The sequence below is a fragment of the Balaenoptera ricei genome, chromosome 6 (assembly GCF_028023285.1).
Source record: "Balaenoptera ricei isolate mBalRic1 chromosome 6, mBalRic1.hap2, whole genome shotgun sequence".
NCBI classification, from domain to species: domain Eukaryota; kingdom Metazoa; phylum Chordata; class Mammalia; order Artiodactyla; family Balaenopteridae; genus Balaenoptera; species Balaenoptera ricei.
Window position 1 is genome coordinate 112,691,725 of NC_082644.1, and position 20,628 is coordinate 112,712,352.

The 20,628-nt window shown below is 38.4% G+C and overlaps 1 protein-coding gene across 3 annotated transcripts in view; it reads right to left on the bottom strand.

The window, feature by feature from the left end:
• Positions 1-12,716, bottom strand: part of GOLGA1 (golgin A1) — a 54,790-nt gene extending 42,074 nt beyond the window's left edge. For 2 of the 3 annotated variants that reach the window (XM_059925598.1, XM_059925600.1), the window contains exons 1-7: positions 12,600-12,716; positions 11,746-11,795; positions 10,595-10,895; positions 5,538-5,628; positions 3,469-3,543; positions 2,475-2,572; positions 1,038-1,070 (exon numbers count right to left, since the gene is read on the bottom strand). In XM_059925598.1, the coding sequence (XP_059781581.1) occupies positions 1,038-1,070; positions 2,475-2,572; positions 3,469-3,543; positions 5,538-5,628; positions 10,595-10,729 (432 nt within the window). In that variant the 5' untranslated portion in view covers positions 10,730-10,895; positions 11,746-11,795; positions 12,600-12,716. The remainder of the gene's footprint in view (positions 1-1,037; positions 1,071-2,474; positions 2,573-3,468; positions 3,544-5,537; positions 5,629-10,594; positions 10,896-11,745; positions 11,796-12,599) is intronic. The other variant, XM_059925599.1, reaches the window with a different exon arrangement.
• Between the last annotated feature and the right edge of the window lie 7,912 nt (positions 12,717-20,628).

Sequence of the window (20,628 nt, forward strand, 5' to 3'; positions counted from 1 at the left end):
GATCCTGCATGCCACATGGCGTGGCAAAAAAAAAAAAAAGAAAAAGAAAAGAAATAATTTTCTACCATAAAGAGTAACTTAGGAGTACTCAATGAAAACAAGGAATGAATTAGGAAGCAGCACATAATGTGGGCTGAGCAAATTGACTATTGATTATTTTAAATTAAAATGTGTTTCTAATTGTAGGTGTGAAATTTAATCTTCCTGTTCATGTCTGGCAGCCAGGAATACATTACATAAGGCACCTACACAGTGTTACACAAGCTATGGTGCTGGAATAATCAATTCTCCTCATCTGTGTCTAGCTAAGAGGTTCTCTTATCTACTCAATGCTGAGCCTTCAGAAATGCCCTCCTTCCCCACTGCATCCTCAAAAAGTATTCCTAATGTTACCATTGTGTCAATCAGAGCCCCAGCAGGAAAGGGACTCAAAGTAGATATTCTGCAGACAGTCTAATAAAGGGACTTTTCAAAGCTGTGGGTGGGGTAAGAAAACCCAAAAGAGATGATGTGCTAGTAACAGTTGGGTATAAAGGGGCAAAGGGATAAATAGGTTATAAGAAACACAGAAAGAGAAACTCTATCAGAGGGTGAACCAAAGGTCCAGCTGAAGCTGTGACCTTTGGCCATGGGATGCAACCAAACTGAAGGGATCTCACATGGAGATGGCTGGGGGAATAAACTTCCCGACCACGCTCTTCCACACATAGTTCTTTTTGTGTTCCCCACTGGCATACTTAATTAGAAGCCAGAGGGCAATGGAGCCCTGCTGATGCATTCCCTATCAGTCTTCAGATACACAGAGAAAGGTAGGAGAGGAGGTGGAGAGTGTATCTGGAGGGGCAAACAAAAGATATCCAGTACACCCACCAAGAAAAAGGAAGACATGAGCTTTCTAAGTCAGTGTCTAATCACCCAGTGCCCTGCTTCCAAGAGGTGGTATAGCCATCAGTGTACTAGGTACTGGAGAAAGCATTTTCCAAGCCCCAGAGAAGAGGCCAACATTCACAATGAGACAGAAACAAAGATGAACTAACCTTTTCAAGCTGATCCATTTTTTCTGACCATTCCTAAAACAAAACAATAAAAAAGTACAGTTTCCAGGGTAGAGTATCAATAATATCAAGATCTTAAGAAAACAAAATAACCCTCTCCACCCAAAGCAACCAATCAACCAAACAAAACAGCAAATATAAAGAAAGCCAAGAGTCCTAAAAGGAAAAGAAAATGAACTTTATATAAAATTCTAAAGCACATACATAAGCCTGCAAATTTCTACTAAGCAGAGCACCCAAACAAGGCTGTATCTGATGTTCTGATGCAGCTTTCAGCTTATTCCTGAGTATTTTTCTATGAGTACTATTATTATTTCTTGGGAGTGGGTAGCTGGGACCAGCTGTGTTGGTAATTCCACAACTGTTATATAAAAATTAATTTACTGAAAAACAGGCGGGGGGCAGGGGTTGTCTTCAGCAGCCCCCGATCATTATTTTCCTTCTCATTTTCACTTTACCAATATCTTTTACGCCATCTGATAAAAGTTAAAGGAGAAGGGATTATGCCCCTTATTCACCAATCACAGAAGACGGGAAAAATAACCACTGGCACAAAAGGCTACATCTCAGCTGCCTACAGTCAGAGTCCACCGATTTTAGATTCTCTCTTCATTTATGTACATTCATATCTCAGTTATTCACTAATTATTGGCGAATGATGTTTTTTTTCTGGCTAGTAAATGTCTGACATGACTAATACACACTGTAAAACAAGTCAACCAACCACACCACCTACTGCAGATGAAATAATGTATTTTCTTAAAATGAAATATAATAAATTGACCCTGTCTTAATAAATCAGAATTATCATTACAGTATTTTAATGCTTATCTTAAATTTAAAATGCCATTGAACAAAATATACTTTATAATTATTGTAACAGCCAGTAATAGTATTAGTTTCTTATTGTCATTCATTCAGCATCGTTCAGTGGATGGTTCTACTGAGATTACAGAAGTTCCTCTCAGTCTAGTTGGCTGGGGATGAAGAAACTTGGGACAGAGGTTGTAACAACTATGTACTCCATGGATAATCACTAGCTTGACAGCATCTTCTCCACTATAAAGGCAAGTGTTTTGGGACTAGGCTTTCAGACAGGTTTTTGGAGGACAGAGACCTTTTTCCTTATCTTGGGGCTCACCACCAGATTACGAACACACTACTTTCCTCTCCATTTTAAAAAGTTATACAGTTTGGAAAATGATACTCTCACATTATGGACACACTTCATGATTATAACTGTAAAGTTCCTTAATAATTTCCCACCCTAAGGCCAAATGAAATCTCAAAGAACTTATATAGCATTCCTTTTCTCCTGGGTTGTAAATATCTTCTACCAGGTTTATGGCATGATTTTTGAAATCATGTCACTAAGTGAAATCTTTCCACCAGCCTTGGTCAGTGCCACATATAAAATACCTGGTCCTTTCTGGCTAATGCCAAAGCCAGTCCTTCTGCCATTTTGGCTCTGTTGGCTTGGAATGTCTCATTCTGCTCTTGAAATTTCCGCATGGAAGCTGTTAACAAAGAGGCTCTATTTGAGATATGGAGATATTTCAGAAACAGCATGTCAAATAGCCCATGTGATTACTTTACAACTGTCACCTAACAAAAAAGGCCAAGGTCACAGAGTGGATTATGAGACTGGGAAAAACCTGACCCATCTTGACTTTCCCAGAATCTTTTGCCCTTAGTAACAGACCACAGTTTTGTTTTAGCTTGTTTCCAATTGTTCTTGGTTTTTTTGTCAAGTATATACATTTAGGAAGATGCCAAAGGGTAACTTTTTAAATGATACAGTGATAGAACACTGAGTTAGGTAGGTTGCCAGAAAACACCAATGCTATTGCTAAGTGATGGCTACTACTACTTTATCAGAATTACAACAAAAAGTCAAAAAAAGCAAAACAAAAAAACCCTTTCTTCCACTTTATTTTGCTTAAAAAATTTTTTTTAGTATATATTATATCAACAAAAAATAACTTTCTACTTCTGTTAGCATCTTTTTTTGGATTGAACCCAAAGGAGAACATATGATTTAGGGTAAACTAAACAAAATGTATGTATTGAACAAAGCAGCAATGAAGCTATGGCTAGAACCAAAGTTTCTTAATGTAGGCCCAAGGACCAGGCACTTGATTTTACTAAAACCTAAGGGCAGCCAATAAACCAGTCAACTGGATGAGATACATAATAACCTTCTCCTAAGAAGCATGCCCATAAGGCAACATAAGGATGAATTGTATGCTTATAACTATCAGATAAATGTTATATCAACTTGATTAAGAAGTACACTACTTATAAAATAAAGATTTGGGCTATGAAGAAGGACAAACTTAACCATACGCTATTGTTTCATTTCAAAAACCTAAACCCTGGAAAGATTGAAAAAAGCAGGAAAAAAAATACGTACAATCCTGGTGTTTTTCTAATGCAATTTCAAGCTTCTCTTTTATCTTCTGCAAATTTCGGACCTGTTCAGCATAGTCTTGGATGAGGAGGGTGACGCACATACCAGGAATGGACAAACATCAGGAAAGGAAGTTAATTAAACAAAAAGAAATGAATGAAAATGATGATGATTTTCTCAACCTGAAAACCATTCCTGTTAAGGAAAGCTGGGCAGACAGCCTCCCATTAACAATGAACAACACAGGCAAACAGGTATAGTACAAACTACCCACAGTGTAAATGGTGAATACAAACAGGCAGATTTGTTCAGCCTTGAGAGAGAACAAGAACTGGGCCTGGTCTGGTCATCAGAAATGCCCCGCCATGAAAACCACTATTATCTCATTACTTAATTTCCAATCTCAGTTTTCACCTTCCTTTCCAGTCTTAGCAGTAGGACAGATCAAAGGGAATTCACTGAACAGCTCACTTATAGTCCATACAACTGAGTGACAGTGGTTAGGGCAATAGCAAACATCTTACCACAGTATTGCCTTTGCAATAAAAGTAATTAATTCTCTAGAAAAGTCAGCTTCCTTTCTACACAGAACTGAGCTGCCTATGACATATTAAAGGTGAAAGTCAGAATTAATTACCTTGGTAGCCAAAGAAGATAGTATGGTATAGTGGAAAAGTAGACAGGCTTTAGTTCAAATCCCAACTCTGTCAGTCCTTAGCTGAGAGACCTTAAGCAAATTATTGATCCTAAGTATTAGTTTCTTCATTTATGAAATGATGATATTAATTTATCTACCTCAAAGGATGTATCAGATAATAAACTAAATGTTCTATATGCCTTAATTATAAAATAAACTAAGTGCTTTAAGCACGTTGCACACAATGCTCAATAAAGGGTAGCTGATACTGTGGTTGTTGTTATTATTCATACTGAGCCTGTAGGTAAATACCCAGGACATAAGTGGGCTTAATAAATGTTAGTCCTCTTCCCTGTCTCTCCTCTAACATCAGTCAAGCACAAACTATTTAGGGGAGATCCATATTACCTTAGAGCTTTCTCCCCAACACTGAACAAATATAAAGTTACTTCACCTCTGTTACTGATATTACTTACAGGTAGGGGTAACAGGATAATAACAATTGAGTTTAAAGCAGACTGTAGTGGTTTGGATCCGAGCTCTACCACCTACTACCTCTGTGACCTTAATCTCACTAAGTCTTGTTAGGCTAGAGTGAGAACAAAATGAGATAATGGACTATCTAGGAGCTGTGAGTTATACTATGTACCTTTGATAACTACACAAACACAAATATTTCACATACAACTTGGTGAATTTTGTAGTCTGTTGCTTTCATTCCAGTAAAATGGGCATAAGGCCAAGGGACAAAAACAAACACAGAAGCCATTTACCACTTCACAGGCTGAAGTTTTCAAAATGTATCTACTGGCAGAAACCAAAATAAGAACTCACAACTCTATCACAAATATGCCCTGCTCAGGCAAAGAATATAATAGGAGTTGTGTAAATCGTAAACTGCACATAAAAGACATGAGAGTTATAGCTTCTATACAGGTGCTGAAGTTAGAAATACCATTGAAAAGTAGCCCAAAGACCCAGAACGACATTACACAGGTGATATGTATCTGTAGCAAGTGGCAACGTAGCACCAAACCCTGTCTGGTGCTGAAGAATCCAACATCTGTTGGCCATTCCCTAAATATGCTATCTCCTAACCCTCTCCACCTGAAAGCAAGCTAGGCTAATGGGTGAAAGATAGTTAAATCTACATATACTTTTAATACCTTTTATATCCACGGCTAGAAATCTCAGGAGCAGAAAAACGTAAGTTTTGGGTTTTTTTTTTAACTTTAAAACTCAGTTTTGAATTTACACTATTCAGTACACTAACAAAAGAAGGGATTAAAGGGGGTACAAGTTGCTCCTTTTTGACTGAGAATATCAAAATATGTCAAAATAACTGTAAGGTTATGCTATTTGGCTTTTTTATAGGGAAAGCGGGTCAGGCAAGGCAAGTTTCCTTTGTTTGCTTCTTATGAGTTCTTAGACATACCAGAAAGCCTGGCCTCTAATTTCCGTATCTGTTCATTTCTTCTCAAAAGCTGGGATGAAAGATCTTCTCTGGAGCTGCTTCCATCAGATGCCTGTTGAGACAGATAAAAGAGGTTGTATTCATGCCTGGGTTTTTAGCAGCGTGAGACCACGATATTCAATCAGAAAGCAACAACTCTTATTTTAGGTTTGGTTACACTTTAAGTGATAACTGAAAAGTTTCTCTAACTATAAAGTAGAAGCAACACTACCTCCATCTATAATGTGAGGAGATACAAGATGCAAAACAGATAAATTGTGTGTGTGTGTGCGTCTGCGTGCACACACTACTGGAATACACAGTGGTAAACAAATCCATTACGATCATATTACACCAAGTACATAATACAAAAAATATATTTTCCGATAAAAAAGTAAATCACTTTATTTTTCCAAAGGTAAAATCCTGAGGTAAAGGGAAGAAGGTTCTTTAGCAAGGGATCAAAGGCTGGTTGGTCTGTGATGAAGAATCTATCACTAACATTGATAAAGTTTCAGTATCTTCATCTATAAAACAAAGGGATATCAATCTGTAGCTGTAAAATGCATCAAAAACTTTAGCAGATAATATACATTCAGTAAATCACTATATTAATGAGACATCAAATTTTCCCAATAATTTAGATTATCTTAAAACATATGTGCACTACTACTACTTTGGGCACTGCTTACTACTGCTAATAAATAAGTCACTTTATCTTTCTACTTTTGATTATAAAATTTTAAAAATAAAGAAGAGTAAGGAGGGTGGTTTAATGAACACTCTCTCTCTACTTTAACAACTGCTGATTTTTCCCATATTTGCTTCATCAATTTTTATTCTACTATAGTACTTTAAATAGCAGACATTGACATTTCATCCTAAATATTTTGATAAACATTTCTAAAATATAAGGACATTTTCCTTTATAGCCACAATACCATTATTATACCTAACAAAATTAAGAATAATAGTATCTAATATCCAGTCTTCAGTCTTCCCCATTTACTGCCAAAATGTATTTAAAGGTGGTTGAACAACTCATTTTAAATATTCATTTACCCACTGAGCCACTTACTCGTCCACTATGGAGGGTATAGTTAAAAGGGAGTCTCAGGAGGCAGAAGGCCCAGGTTCAAGTCCCATCTTCACCACTTACAAACTACAAGAACTTGGACCAATTACTTAACTTCTCTGTGCACTGGTTTCGTCCCATGTAAAATGTGATAACAGGGGCTTCCCTGGTGGCGCAGTGGTTGAGAGTCTGCCTGCCGGTGCAGGGGACGCGGGTTCGAGCCCTGGTCTGGGAGGATCCCACATGCCGCGGAGCAACTGGGCCCGTGAGCCACAACTGCTGAGCCTGCGCGTCTGGAGCCTGTGCTCCGCGGCGGGAGAGGCCGCGATAGTGAGAGGCCCGCGCGCACTGCGGTGAAGAGTGGCCCCCGCTTGCCGCAGCTGGGGAAGGCCCTCGCACAGAAGTGAAGACCCAACCCAGCCATAAATAAATACATAAATTAAAAAAAAAAATGTGATAACAAACATAACCTACGTCACAAAGCTGTGATGAGGATTAAATAAATCAATACTTGTCAGGTCTTGAAAACACAGTCTGCACGTAATTAGCTTTAATACGTGTCATCTGTTAGTAGTACACGTTATGATTATTACTGTCAGTGAGACATCTATTCTTAGCACTGTGCTAAGCACTGGGAACAGTGGTGAAACGGAGTCCCAATCTAAAACAGCAGCAGCTGCAGCAACTACGAATTACGAAGTGCTTATCAAGAGCCAGGCACTATACTAAGTGTTTTATATACTATGCAGAAAAGAGTTAACATCCCAGGCCTGAGACTGCTATCCTTGGCAAGGCCTGCTTGTAAGGCGAGCCCTTGGCTGGCCTGTGAGAACTTAGATTTTACAAGGGTTCTCACCATTGCTGATAAGAATGGCTCACTGTACCTAAACTAATTGTGCCAAAAATATGGTTTATGCTGAACACCTGTTTTCGTTCTGGGAGTCTGGAATTTTGGTAAATGCTAGGCAGAGGGTGCCTATATGACTAGCCTCCAGTAAAATTCCTGGGCACTGAGTCTCTAATGAGCTTCCTTGATAGACAACATTTTATCCTATGTTGTCACAATTCCTTGCTGAGGGAAATAAGTGTGCCCTATGCAACTCCACTGGGAGAGGACTCTTGGAAGCCTGTGCCTGGTTTCCTCCAGACTTTGTTCATGCACCTTTTCCCTTTGCTAATTTTGCTTTGTAGTAAATGTTTTTACTGTGATAAACGATAGCAGTGAGCAAAACTATATGCTGAGTCCTGTGAGTTCTTTTAATGAATAATCGAACCTAGGGGAGAACCTTGCCTGCCCGCCCTGCCCCAACACACATACTTTAATAAAGACAGGTATAGTTCCTATCTCCATTTTATAGATGTGGAAATTAAGGCATAGAAAAGTGACAAAAAATTTGCCCAAGGTCACACAATAACGATGAAAGAGGAATCAAATCCAGGTCTGCCTCCATAACCTGGCCTGAGTTCCTAACTGTTACTCTACTGCCTCTCATGAAGCTCCCAGTTTAGTGGGAGAGACAAACAAGCAAATCATCAACAACAATGCAGTGTAACAGAGGATATAAGAGACAAGGGACCAAATTCAGCCAGTAGGGATAAAGAGTAGAGGGGGTGAGATGGGCAGGTTGGGTCAAGGGGGCTTCCTGGAAGTAACATGTGAGCCAAGTCTTGAAGGATGCACAAAAGTATGTCAGAGGAATTCAGAAGTGAGAGGAGGACACAGGAGAAATTCCAGAGAGAGGAGACAGCATATGCAAACATTTGTAGGCATGATGGAAAGTTGTCCATTCCATAAAGTACATTAAGTTCAATATGGCTGGAGCACAGGGTGTAGGAAAGTAGAATGAGATAAAGGTAGGATGGGTTAGCTGTGACAAGACCACAGGGGTTTACCATTATACTATAATAATGACTTTGCACTTCATCCTGCAGATGATGGGGAAGCCACTGAGGAGTTTTAAGCATGGAGAGACATGAACAGGTCCGCTTTGGGGAGTTATTGGAGCCAGGAGGCCCAGATAGGCTACCACATTTGTCCACAAAAGAAAGACAGCCTGAAATAAAATGGAAGTAAAATGTACTACTAGTAAATGGAGTACAAAGGGTAAGTTTGAGTCAGGAGATGGAAGCCAAAATACTTGCTGACTAATTGGACACCAAGAAGTGAAGAAGCGAAGAGTCTAAAATGTCTCCAAGGTTTCTTGCTGGTGACTTGGGGGACGAAGTGGAAATGTGGAAATGGAGTTAATGAATTCAGTTTTGTTCATGTTAGAATTTGAGATACCAGAGGAAAGGCACCTGGTCGGAGAAATATATGCAATGGGATATAAAGGTCTGGAGATAGGGAGTGAAGATCAGAATGTATACATAAATAAGTTCAAACAGATAACTTTAGAAGTCACACAGCAAAGTATTTCCTGAATTCAGGCCAATCTCCATATCTGGAATACATTCAAGATGAGAGACTTCATTTAGCAAGTCAGCGTGAAGGCAAAGCAAGTACTTCTGCCACAGAACTCAGCATTAAAACTATGTCCTTCAGCCTGGTGATCAAACGTGCATTTATATTTCCTGTTAAATACAGGAGCCAATGATAATTTAGATCTGGTCATCTACTGTTCCACCCCAATAACCTAATAGCTTCTGCCACGTAATCTGACCTGAACAGGTAGTATAAGAAAGGAGGAGGTCGACTCATCTGACCATGGAAACAACTCAAGTATCTATCACTAGTAGAAGACAGAGACAAATTGTGGCCTTTTCAAATGCTGGAATCTTACACAGCAGTAAAAATAAATGAACCATCTATAGTGTACCATTTTTATAAAGTTTGAAAATAAGCAACATTAAACAACAGATTGCTTATGAATATATATGTATCTGGTAGGATATTTTAAAAAGCAAAGGATTGATATACACAAACTTTTGGACAGGTAACCTGAAGGGGCGGAAAGGGAAGGGAACCAAGAAGGAGCAAACAAGTGGCTTTGACGGTACCGATAATGTTCTAGTTCTCTGTATAGGTGACAGATTTAACAAGCATTCATTTTATTTTTATGCCTTATACTTTACATTTACATTACATACATTCTTTTACATATATCAAGCATTATAAATAACTTCTTTTAAGTTATCTAACTTTAAGAGGATCCTGTCATATGCCACCGACCCGATTTTAATCCTAAGGCATGACACTTACCTAACACAGCAGCATCCTCAAATCTTTCCAACTACAAAGGTATTTTACAAATAAGGGACACAATGCAGCCATCAGTGCAATCTTTTCATCAATTTTCCCACTAAAATAGTGCTAATTCCCTGGCTAATTCCACACCAAACTCACAGACCTCGCTAAGCAACCGACTTAGAGTGTATATATGTGCAGACACAAAAAGCCAAGGTATTTTGAGAAACGAAATGTAAAAGAAGATGCACAAGGTATATAGATGGAAAAAGAGTACAAGAGGACAATGTAGAGAATATGCAAAGGGACCGATGAAAAATAAGAAGAAAGAAATAGAAAAGCACCTCAGAGCAAGAAGAATCAGATATAAACTACAAATAATCTTGCAATTTTAAAAGAAAATACTTATTGGAGGGACTTCCCTGGTGGTCCAGTGACTAAAGACTCCGCGCTCCCAGTGCAGGGGGCCCAGGTTCGATCCCTGGTCAGGGAACTAGATCCCACATGCTGCAACTGAGAGTTCACATGCTGCAACTCAAGATCCTGCATGCTGCAACTAAAGATCCCACGTGCCGCAACAAAGATCCCGAGGGCCGCAACTAAGACGCAGAGCAGCCAAATAAATACATAAATATCTAAAAATATACATATAAAAAAATAAAACAGCTATTAAAAAATAATAAAAAAAGAAAAAATATTTATTGCAAAGATTCCCTGAAATATTATTTTAAAAATACAATGCGGCTATACCAAACATTAAAAACTAGAGAAGATACTTACAAAGTCATCTCCTGAGTCAGCTCCCATGGAGGCAACCGATTCCTTGCTCACTGATCGTGGGATCCTAGTAGCACCTCCTGGCCTCTGAGCGACAGCAGTCTCTTCTGCAATTTTCTTCTTTAGTTTTGCAAACATTTTGCTGTGTGGCTATCCTGCACTGATGGCCAGGTCTTGAACCCCCTACAACAGTCGTTAGGCCAGCAACCAGGAATTCCGAGACACGTGCCTAAAAAGTTCCAGATATCCAAACTAGCTGCATTCCCACTGAAATGTGGGCCAAAGGCTTGTGGCAATAGCGTATCTATAAATCAGATGAAAGAGCGCTCTAAGTTAAACACCAGAGAAATTTCACATCTGGGTTGCTTTGTTAAGCTTCAGGTTTCAAGATTAAGTTTCATAAGTTTACATGCACACTTACTAGAACACAATTACTAAACATCTGAAAAGCACTCAGGTGCTACAGATGCATGTACAGATAAGGAAATCCAGTCTCAAGGAGGTGAAGTAATCTGCCAAAGATTGTGTGGCTAAATGCAGCGCTGGCGTTTGAACCCAGGACTCTGACTCACAAGTCCTTACTCTTTTTTTTTTTTTAATTACACCACATTGGCTGTGGCATGTAACACATCAAGTAAAATTTCCCACAGCAAACATTAACATAATGCTTCTGAATCCTTCCCCCAATAATATTAAGTTCAACTACAGTTTAGACAAAAACATGTAACTCAATACAGGGAGAAGGTATCATGTTCTAATGTTCCAAGATGGTTTGGAATCAGCTGTTCACTAGAAAATGTTGACAACTTTTTTCCTAAAAAAACAGGCAAGCCAGTCAACTGTATTGTACACGTATCCGATATCCTTAAATGTTTCCTGGAAATGCTGTGTGGTTCTCTTTAAGAGTGATTAAAATTACCTCAAGTCAATTTCTTTTTTCACAATGTTTTACATGATATTCAAACATCTTTCCCTCCTAACGTGCATGAAACATTTACATTCTGGGTCCAAACTTAACTTTTGATATTTTGTGGAGGATAGCTAAGCTCCGCTCTAAGATGTACAAATGACTTCTTACCACTTCAGAGCATCCATTTAAGTCTGTACAATTCTTCAAAAGTTTTACCTTCAATGTCTGTAAACCACCTACTCACCTGGCTTATCTACTAGATTTAAAACAGCTTGGAGGTCAAAGCTTTCTGTCCTGCATGAAGACAAAAATAAAATGCATTGAATATTTCCTCTCAAGTGTAAGGCCAAAATGTTGCGGGGTCGGGGCAGGGGGAGTGGAAGAGGAGGGAGGAAGGACTAAGGTGAGGGGGAGGGAAAATCTGTCGCTACCACAATCCTCAGGGGTCTCCCCTCCCTCACCCTGGTCTTTGCATCTGTGATTTGCCTAAGAGCTTCACTTAAAGGCACAAAGAACAGAACCTCTCATTGTAGTAAGTGGCTAAACTCACTTCGCCTTGGGAGCAGTGAGCAAAACAACTTTAACGAGATTAAGGTTTCCCAGGGCCAGTATTTATTTCAGTTGATTCTGACAGTCACACTGTTTACCGGGCCAGACCCCAGAGCCTTGACTCGCACTAAGAAAGTCGCTGAGAAAAAGGATGGCTAAGTTGGGTAAAAGACAGCTTCCTAATGCCCGGGGGCCAGCCACCTGCCACAGCAGTTTGGATCCCACTCAGTCTCCTTCCAGACCCGCCCGTGCGTAGACTGTCAAAGAAGGGAAGGACCAATGTGTCTCCCATTTGACAGCAGGGAAACGGAGACCCAGAGAGGAAGAGTGACTGGTCCAAGGTCGCGCAGGGGGGGAAATTCCGGAACCCCAGGCTTCAGGTTCCCAGGCCGGGGAGCCCGCCTCTGCCCCCACCCTCGTCCTTTCTGCACCCCGGCACTGCCCCCCGCCTTGGGTCTTGGGCAACCCAGTCGGGGCCTCTTTGGGCGCACTCCGAGACCACCGGGAGAAAGAGGGGCCTGCTCGTGTCTCCGGTCCCCGCCCGCGCACCTGCCGCTCTCTGGGCAGCCGGCAGAGCCCCGCCTCCGGGGCCTCTCGTGAGCGCCGGCCCGCGTCACCAGCCCCCACGGCTGGCCTGCGGGCAGAGCAGCGACCCGGAACCGCACTTCCACCGGCGCGCCGGAAGTGGCTGCGCGCGGGGCCGTCCCACCGTGCGCATGCGTCTGAGCGCGGCTTCCCCGGCGGCCGGCGCGAGCTTGGGGGTGGCGGTTGGGCCGGAACCGCTGGAGGGCGCGGGGCTGGGCGCTCTCTGAAGCCGGCCAGCCACGTCAGCAAGCGGCCAAACCCTCGTAGGAGGACTGGGTGGCTGAAGCACTTCTTTCCTTTTTTTTTTTTTTTAAAGGGGGCGGTGCGGAGCGGGGGAAGTGGTAGGAGCCTGGTGCAAAGGGGAAAGAACTGATTGCTGCGGTGGTGCCAGCCTGTGGCGTGGAAACCTCAGGCCGTGGCTGCGCTGGCCTAACCCAGACTTTTCACTCCTCTCCTTGCATCCCAGTCTGCACCCTACACGGCCGCCTTGTCCCTGCAAGCCCCTGCCGCCTTCCTCACGCACCTGTGGCTCCACACGTTAGTACTGGGAACTCGCGCTTCGTAACGGGTGTTTTAAGTTTTGTGCCTGTGACCCATTGTAGGACACGTAATGTGTCATTGAAAGAAGAGTTTCCGGAATCATCATACCCTTATTATATAGTGCACTCTGATATATTGCATTTCATTAGGAACACACGCTAGCGGCAGCCCACCACATTCATTTTACTAGCCACTAATGGGCCTCCAACTTTTGGCAGATGAAGGAAGTCCAGAGAGGTAAAACTGCCTTGTACAAAGTTACAGTACAAATTGGTAGCCTACGTCGGGTCTCCGGATCCTCAATGCCAACCAAGCCAGACATTCCACATTGAAGGTGCACATGTTCTTGCCCAGACCCAACACCAGCCCGAGGGCCAGCAGCTTCAACCCAATCCCCTGAAACAATCCCTCCCTCAGTGTGTCCCACCAGGAGGAGGGCAGGGAAAAAACCAAGACTAGGACGTAGAAGAAATTTACAAACTAAAACAATAGCATCAAATCCTCAACCTCAAGACTGTTTCAGGTAACCGAGGAATTATCTGAAAGAAGCAAACCCTATCAGTTTAGCCCTTATGTTGTCAACAATTCTGAAGAAGTAGCAGAAACTTTAAGCAAATAATGTTTATTTTTATATCGATGATACACTTAATATATACGTGAATTCAAGATACAAAATTCATTTACAAGAGTTCACACCTGATGAATGTAATCACATTCCTAGAGAGAACATTTATCAATGCAAAAATGTCAATACACTGACAACAAAAATCAAATATTCTGTAATCTTGTTATTCAATAAACATCAAAACAATGTTTAACTCTCCATTCTCTATTATTTAAGAGCCCTCAAGGTGGTAGGCACCATATAACAGAAGAAAACATTGGAAAAGACAAGGGCCTACTGAATCTGCTCTGCAGAATCACAGTGTTTACTCTGATATTCATTTACTGAAGTAGTGAAAGGCTTGCTATCCTTTGACAAATCACGTATCATACAAGAGTCAAAAGTGATGATCAAGAAAATAAAATGTTTTGATAACTTCTCAATTTCTAAAATCTATGACATATTAGCCATAACAGACAAAGCAGAAAAAGGCTGCTGAAAAGGAACACAATAGGAAAACATCCTTAAGAGTATGTATGGCTTAAGCAATTTAGAAACACAACAGATAAGACTTTTACAATACCACAGTTGTTCAAGTCAAATGATATTGACAATATAATTTTCCCCCTTAGTCATTGGTGGTAAATAGCCCCTTCAAATTTAATTCTACTGAGAACACATAAAACTAGTGAATCCAAATGGTTTCTTGTCTCACAGAGCTGAACTGATGGATTTTGTTCTAAAGTATTAACCCACAATACCCAAAATTTAATACAAATGAGCAACAAGACTACATTTCAAGGATTACAGTGATTTGTGAATAGCTAGATAGGCAACCAAATAGCTTCATTATTTGCACGACAGATTAGCAGCACTTGGATAAGAACTGTTACGTGAAAATTATTGTGCTTCAACCTCTCAAAGAGAGCTAATAAATATACCTCTATAATCCTTATAGTGTTACAATTCTATAACATTTCAGTTACAGACAAGCACAATTTTTAAAAAGTATTTCACACCACTAGGAAATCAAGTAATTATATTCTCCAAATGTAATTTCTGCTATGATTGAAACAAGTGCATTTCTACCTAATATCCATAATACAGACAATAGGTTCACCATTATTTTCAGGGAAAAAAGACCAAATATAACTTATTTTAACTCCTATTTGATTATCTTAACCTTTAGTGATGACTTGAATAAAGAAAAAGGTATTCAACCTCACAATGGAAACTACTCAGAGAAAATAATAATGTGGCCTGAAATGACAAAATTCTTTAGAGCTAAGTAGGAAATGATTTAAAACTGCTTCATCACATTCAATGATTAATGAAACCACTATTTTTACTGGTGCTACACAGTGAAGATAAACCTATTTGGATAAATTCCTTCATTTGTAAACTCTACTATGAAAATGGTAGGACATTGCATCTGCCTTTCCTATTACCTAAGACCTTTCTACTTTGACAGGAAGAAGCCTCCAAAATATATCTCTTGATTGTTGAGTGGCAAGGTTTATTAAAAACAACAAATAAAAAACAGCTGGAGAACTAGTCATATGATCTATGTGATGAAAGGAATGTAACCAGATAACTATAAAAAGCCACAAAGTCCTAAAATATTTTACTGAACCATTAAGAGTTCTTTTTAATAAAAAAGAAACAAAAGTTTTTAAAAAAACTCAATCTGCAAGAAATAGTAAATAAAAATTCTTATTGCCCTAAAACATTTGAAGCAATTTTTCCTGCAGATTTTTAATACATTACAACGCATACCTATAATCTAGAAAAAGGTCAGTAACATGCAAAGAAGGGTAGGAATAGATTTTTTAATTTAAATTGTGTTTATTTCTATATGGTTTGGAAATATTTACTCTGGGATTATCATATATGATCATTTCACATTTTACAATGGTTGATCTTACTGATTTGATGTTTGAAAAGACTTATGGGTCAAATTGTAATGTTTACAAATCTTAATTTTCCATCACAGATAAGTGGACATTCATGATAGTTTCAAAAGAGAAAAGAATATTAGTAATATAACATAAAATTTTAAATATTGTTTACTGCAGACCTAAAGGAAGGCTAGCTATAATTCCCCATCTCATTCTGAAAAGTGACATAAACACTCATTCTCTTAATCTTCATTCCATAAGGCTATCAGAAAAGTAAAAAAATCTCAACCCTAAAATTACCAATGTCTCAATAAACAATACTACACCTAAAAAGATGATTGTCTTGGGCTGTAGACTGGAATTGTCCACCAAAATAGGAAAATATTCCCAATTTATAGTCTGTTCTATGACCAAATTCAGGCTTTATGATTAAGTGAATATGGAGTGCAGAATTAGTATACCTCAAACTGCTAAAAAACTCTGAAAGCACTGTTCAAATGTTTTTAAAAAATCATACTGCTTAGAATAGTTTGATAATTTAAAATATAACTTTTAAAAAACACAAATTAACAAAAATATTTTTAAATTAAGAATTGGTGCTTCAGTCAGTGATTAACAACGTTATACAGAAATGGAATTCTTCTTAAAAGTCAATATTACACCAAACTAAGTTAAAAATGTCAATTTTAGCTTCAGAAAACATATCTACAGAATTCCAAAGGAAATATTTCTATGGCATCAACAAATTAGTTACACTTGATTTAATACATTTATCTTTACCCATTTAAGGGCATGTCCCCCTACATCATCCTGACATCCTTCCCTTCAATAGGTAATTGATTCCATTCACACATCAATTATCCTTCCTTAAACACAAGGCATGTTTAATAAATCTCTGTGTTCAAAAATTCAGTGAAGCTGGGACACAGTGTAATTATTATGTTTTGAAATTCTCGTTTGAGGAAGATGAACTGCCTTAATAAAATTGTTTTTTAAGGTAAAGTGGTCACAGTATCCAGGAAAGAACTGGAGGTACGGCATGAACAGGTATAAAGTATCCATGTCTAAGACTGCAGGAGAACAGGGGGAGAGGGCTTGGTTTTCTAAGCAATTCTTATTTAACTGCAGCCTGACTGTTAGAGAGTCAGAGGTCATATTCACAATGTCAGTCTCATCTACTACACTTCTAAATGCTGCTGCTCTCCTCAAATCAATGTCCACATTAAGCATGAGTCAGTTCCATGAATTTTAAATAGCATAACATCTGCTCTGCTACTCTGCGGTTGCAATAAATGATTTGGTTACTAAAACAACTCGAACATCAGACATTATGAACGTTTTCACTGATTTTCTCAGAAAGAATACATCACCAAATTTTAATATGTATTTAAGAAAAAGGCTATTACAACTTTATTTTAAATTTAACATTGTAATTGAGAAGTGTTCTGAATACTTGGCTGACATATTAAAAATACAACGAAGAGGCAAACGTAACATTTTGGAGGACAGTAGAATTGACTCCTGACTTTTCTCTTTAAGATAATTTAAAATTGGATCAGATAGATTTAATCTTCTGAAGAATAATGGGGTAAACAGTTGTTTGCAGTTATATTTTATCAAGCAAAAAAATAACCCCTACTTAATTTTTGTGGTGAATGTATTCAAGTGTATATTAAATATCTCCTACACTCTTCCGTGCAAATAAACATGCCCAGTGAAGACAGGAGTAACCGAATATTGATCTCTGTGATATTCCATAGGTTCACAAATTGGCACTGCACATATTTACTATCCTCTTATCCTCCCCTACCTGTCATTCTTGGTAGAGGTTTGAAGGCCCCACTTTTATAGCACGCCATGCACCTAATATTAAGAATCCTACTTCGTGTGTGAATATATCAATTTGCAGAACACAGTGGTCTCACAGAGACAAAGAAATACAACTGGAGGCATTTTATTCACTGGAAGCATTTTCTCAGATAAGCATACTCATCTTTGATATGCAGTTCCAATAAGAAAAATCTCTAGTTAGAAATGCCAAGACTAAATTAATCACAGCTGCTGCAAATATAAAGGTTATCAACCTCTTGTTCCTCATTAAATTCGACTCCACCTAGGTAAAGCCCTCCTCTACCTAATGCTCCTTTTTCTGCCTCACAGAGACATATGAGACACACTGGTGGAAAAAAAATTGTTCCAAAATTAAACTGTGGTATCAGGCATTAAAATGGCAACTAGGAACATATTTCCCTATTTAAAGGACATTTTCCTATCTATTTTGAAATGTGATCAAAGTAATTTTTTCCACTGCCCCTTGATTCTCAGTATAAATACGTATGTTACTAAGTAATAATACCCAACTACAGGCAAGAAAATAAAGTACTAATATAGCTTAAGAACCTGCTGGTGTCTCAGTTTCACATACTTAGGTTTTTCAGGTTTATATCACTAATTTATCATCAGTTTAAATGGAAATTGGCAGATGATTTTAAAGCTAAGAATATTCAGCTTTCTGTTAAGATCTTCATGTCCTAATTTCAACTCCACATTAGTCCATTTTACCCAAACACAAGCCCCTCAAAATAGAGGCTCACGATTGAGATACAGCCACAACCTAATTACAGCAGCATGAACAATGCCACCATGATGTCCTCACAGAACTTAAATAAATTCAGCCCACAATGGGTATGGGTATATAATATACACATACTGTATCTCTGCATACCATATATTTACAAATATGTACATATATACAAAAAGTATACACAGAGATTCAGCATCATGAAAATATATACATGCCACTGCAAATATAATAAGAGTTTCAAATAAATAAGGACAACAAAGAGCCCTCAATGTAAATATCCTTAATACTCTCCAAACAAACATACAGGAACATATACACCCAAAATATCACCAGGAGATTCATACCATTCATATTCATATCAAATCTTTTTACTCACTTAGGATGGGGAGGTGGTTCTGAATCACAGGCAGTAGCCAAGTTTGCAGACCTTGGTACCTTACTATATTTCCTGTCCAGAATATTCTCTGTATATCAGACTGATTACAAGTCTCTGTGGATAACTAAGTACAAGATTTTTCAACAAAGTCCAAAACCCTTCTAAGAGACAGAAAGTTACTAACTCACACAGGTCAGAGATTAAACTTGGAGAAAAATGCTAATGAAAGCTCTCATAATTAATATATAAATCGGATTTGTTGCTTTTCCCTTTACCTCAAAGAAATTCAGTTCAATCACCACCTAATCTGTCTCAGGGAATACTACTGCAAGAAGAAAACAAAGCATAGTAGCCACAAGTGAGAAAAAATAAAATCCAGATCCTTTACCAGGAAAATTTCAGTCATGACTAGATTGCACTTTACTTTTATAATCTCAAAACATTTCAACTTGGTAAAAATATAAAGGGTACAATAAATTCTATGTGCTTTGAGAGGTTTTTGAGAGCACCACTTCCTAGGAAGAAAACACACACACACATACACAAAGGATATACCCTGGCTAAAATCAAAGATAAAATGTCTGACTTGTGGATTTTTTTATAATTAATAAATAAAAATTTGCTGGGGCTGATTGATTTACTGGTTTCAATATTTGATATATTAAAAAAATACCATAGCTTTTGTGCCAAAATATAAATCTCTAATTATTTCTTTCTTGTTCATTATAGAAAGCAACCTGAGCTACTGGAAAGACTGGGCTGAGATTAGGAGATTTGAGTTTTAGTTCTAGCTCCATCTTTATGAAAAAAAACTGACAGTTTTTTGGGGTCTCAGCTTTCTCTTCTGTAAATTAGGGAAGATAGTTGCTTTATCAACTTCAGAAAGATACGGACAAAGAAAGAGAAAACAATTCCATTGTGCTTAATTTTGTTTTGTATATAACTGACTTCTTGCACTCTTACACTATTTTGTTTACAGTGGTTCTTAGGTGAGGTGAGACACTGTATCAGAATCTCCAGGGGGGAGTTTGTGCAATTTGAAAGCAAAGAAGTGCCCTTTCCCATTGTTTTGCTTTGTTCTTAGTTCCAAAATTTAAATTTCTATGAATTCTAAAAATAAATAAAGGGTTTAACATTTTAATATTCATAAAGGGGAGCAGTATATATTGAGAAAATAAGATTCTCTGCCATTGTCGTCTTGAGCCCATTGAGTGATTGTCCTTTTTCATTTCCTCTTCCTCGATTAAAGTAAGGTCTTAAAATGTAGAAGCTGGGTAATGGGTATAAAAGGTTCATTAAACTCTGTGTATGTTTTAAATTTTCATAACAAAAAGTTAAAAAAAAACAACAACAAAGGAATACAAGCGTTTGCACAAATGTAACCTTCACAATGAGGCCTACCCCAATCACTCACTGAACATTATTCTCTGCCTAAAAACAAACGAAAAATTTCCCTTGCCACGCTCTAAATTTTCTTCATACTATTTAAAACTTTCTAACATAAATTTACTTATTTATTGTATTTATTGCCTGATTCCTCCTACTAGAATATAAGCTTCATGAAAACAAGGACTTTTAAGTCTACGTTGTCTGGTTCACCAAAGCCTAGGACAAAATCTGGAGTATAGTGTTGCTCAATACACATTTTTTTAAAGGCATGAATGAAACAATAGTTTAGAATTTTCCAGCACAGTTTTCCTCTCAAGATCATTTCAGTTCACTTTAAATTTTTAACCACCAGTAAGGAATTACACTACTATTAACCTGAGGAGCAAGGTCATCATCTAAACACTAGCTGTGAGTTCCAAGACCCCTTGTTCTTAGACAAACATGTTACTAATAACAAAAGCTCTAATTTCTTCCAGAGATTCTCTCTCTGAACTAGTTTCTACAACAACTAAGTGGGACCCAGATATTTTCTTGAACAAAAACTAGGTAAAAATGATATAGAAAAGAAAATGTTGTGTATACTAAAATAAGGGAAACCAATT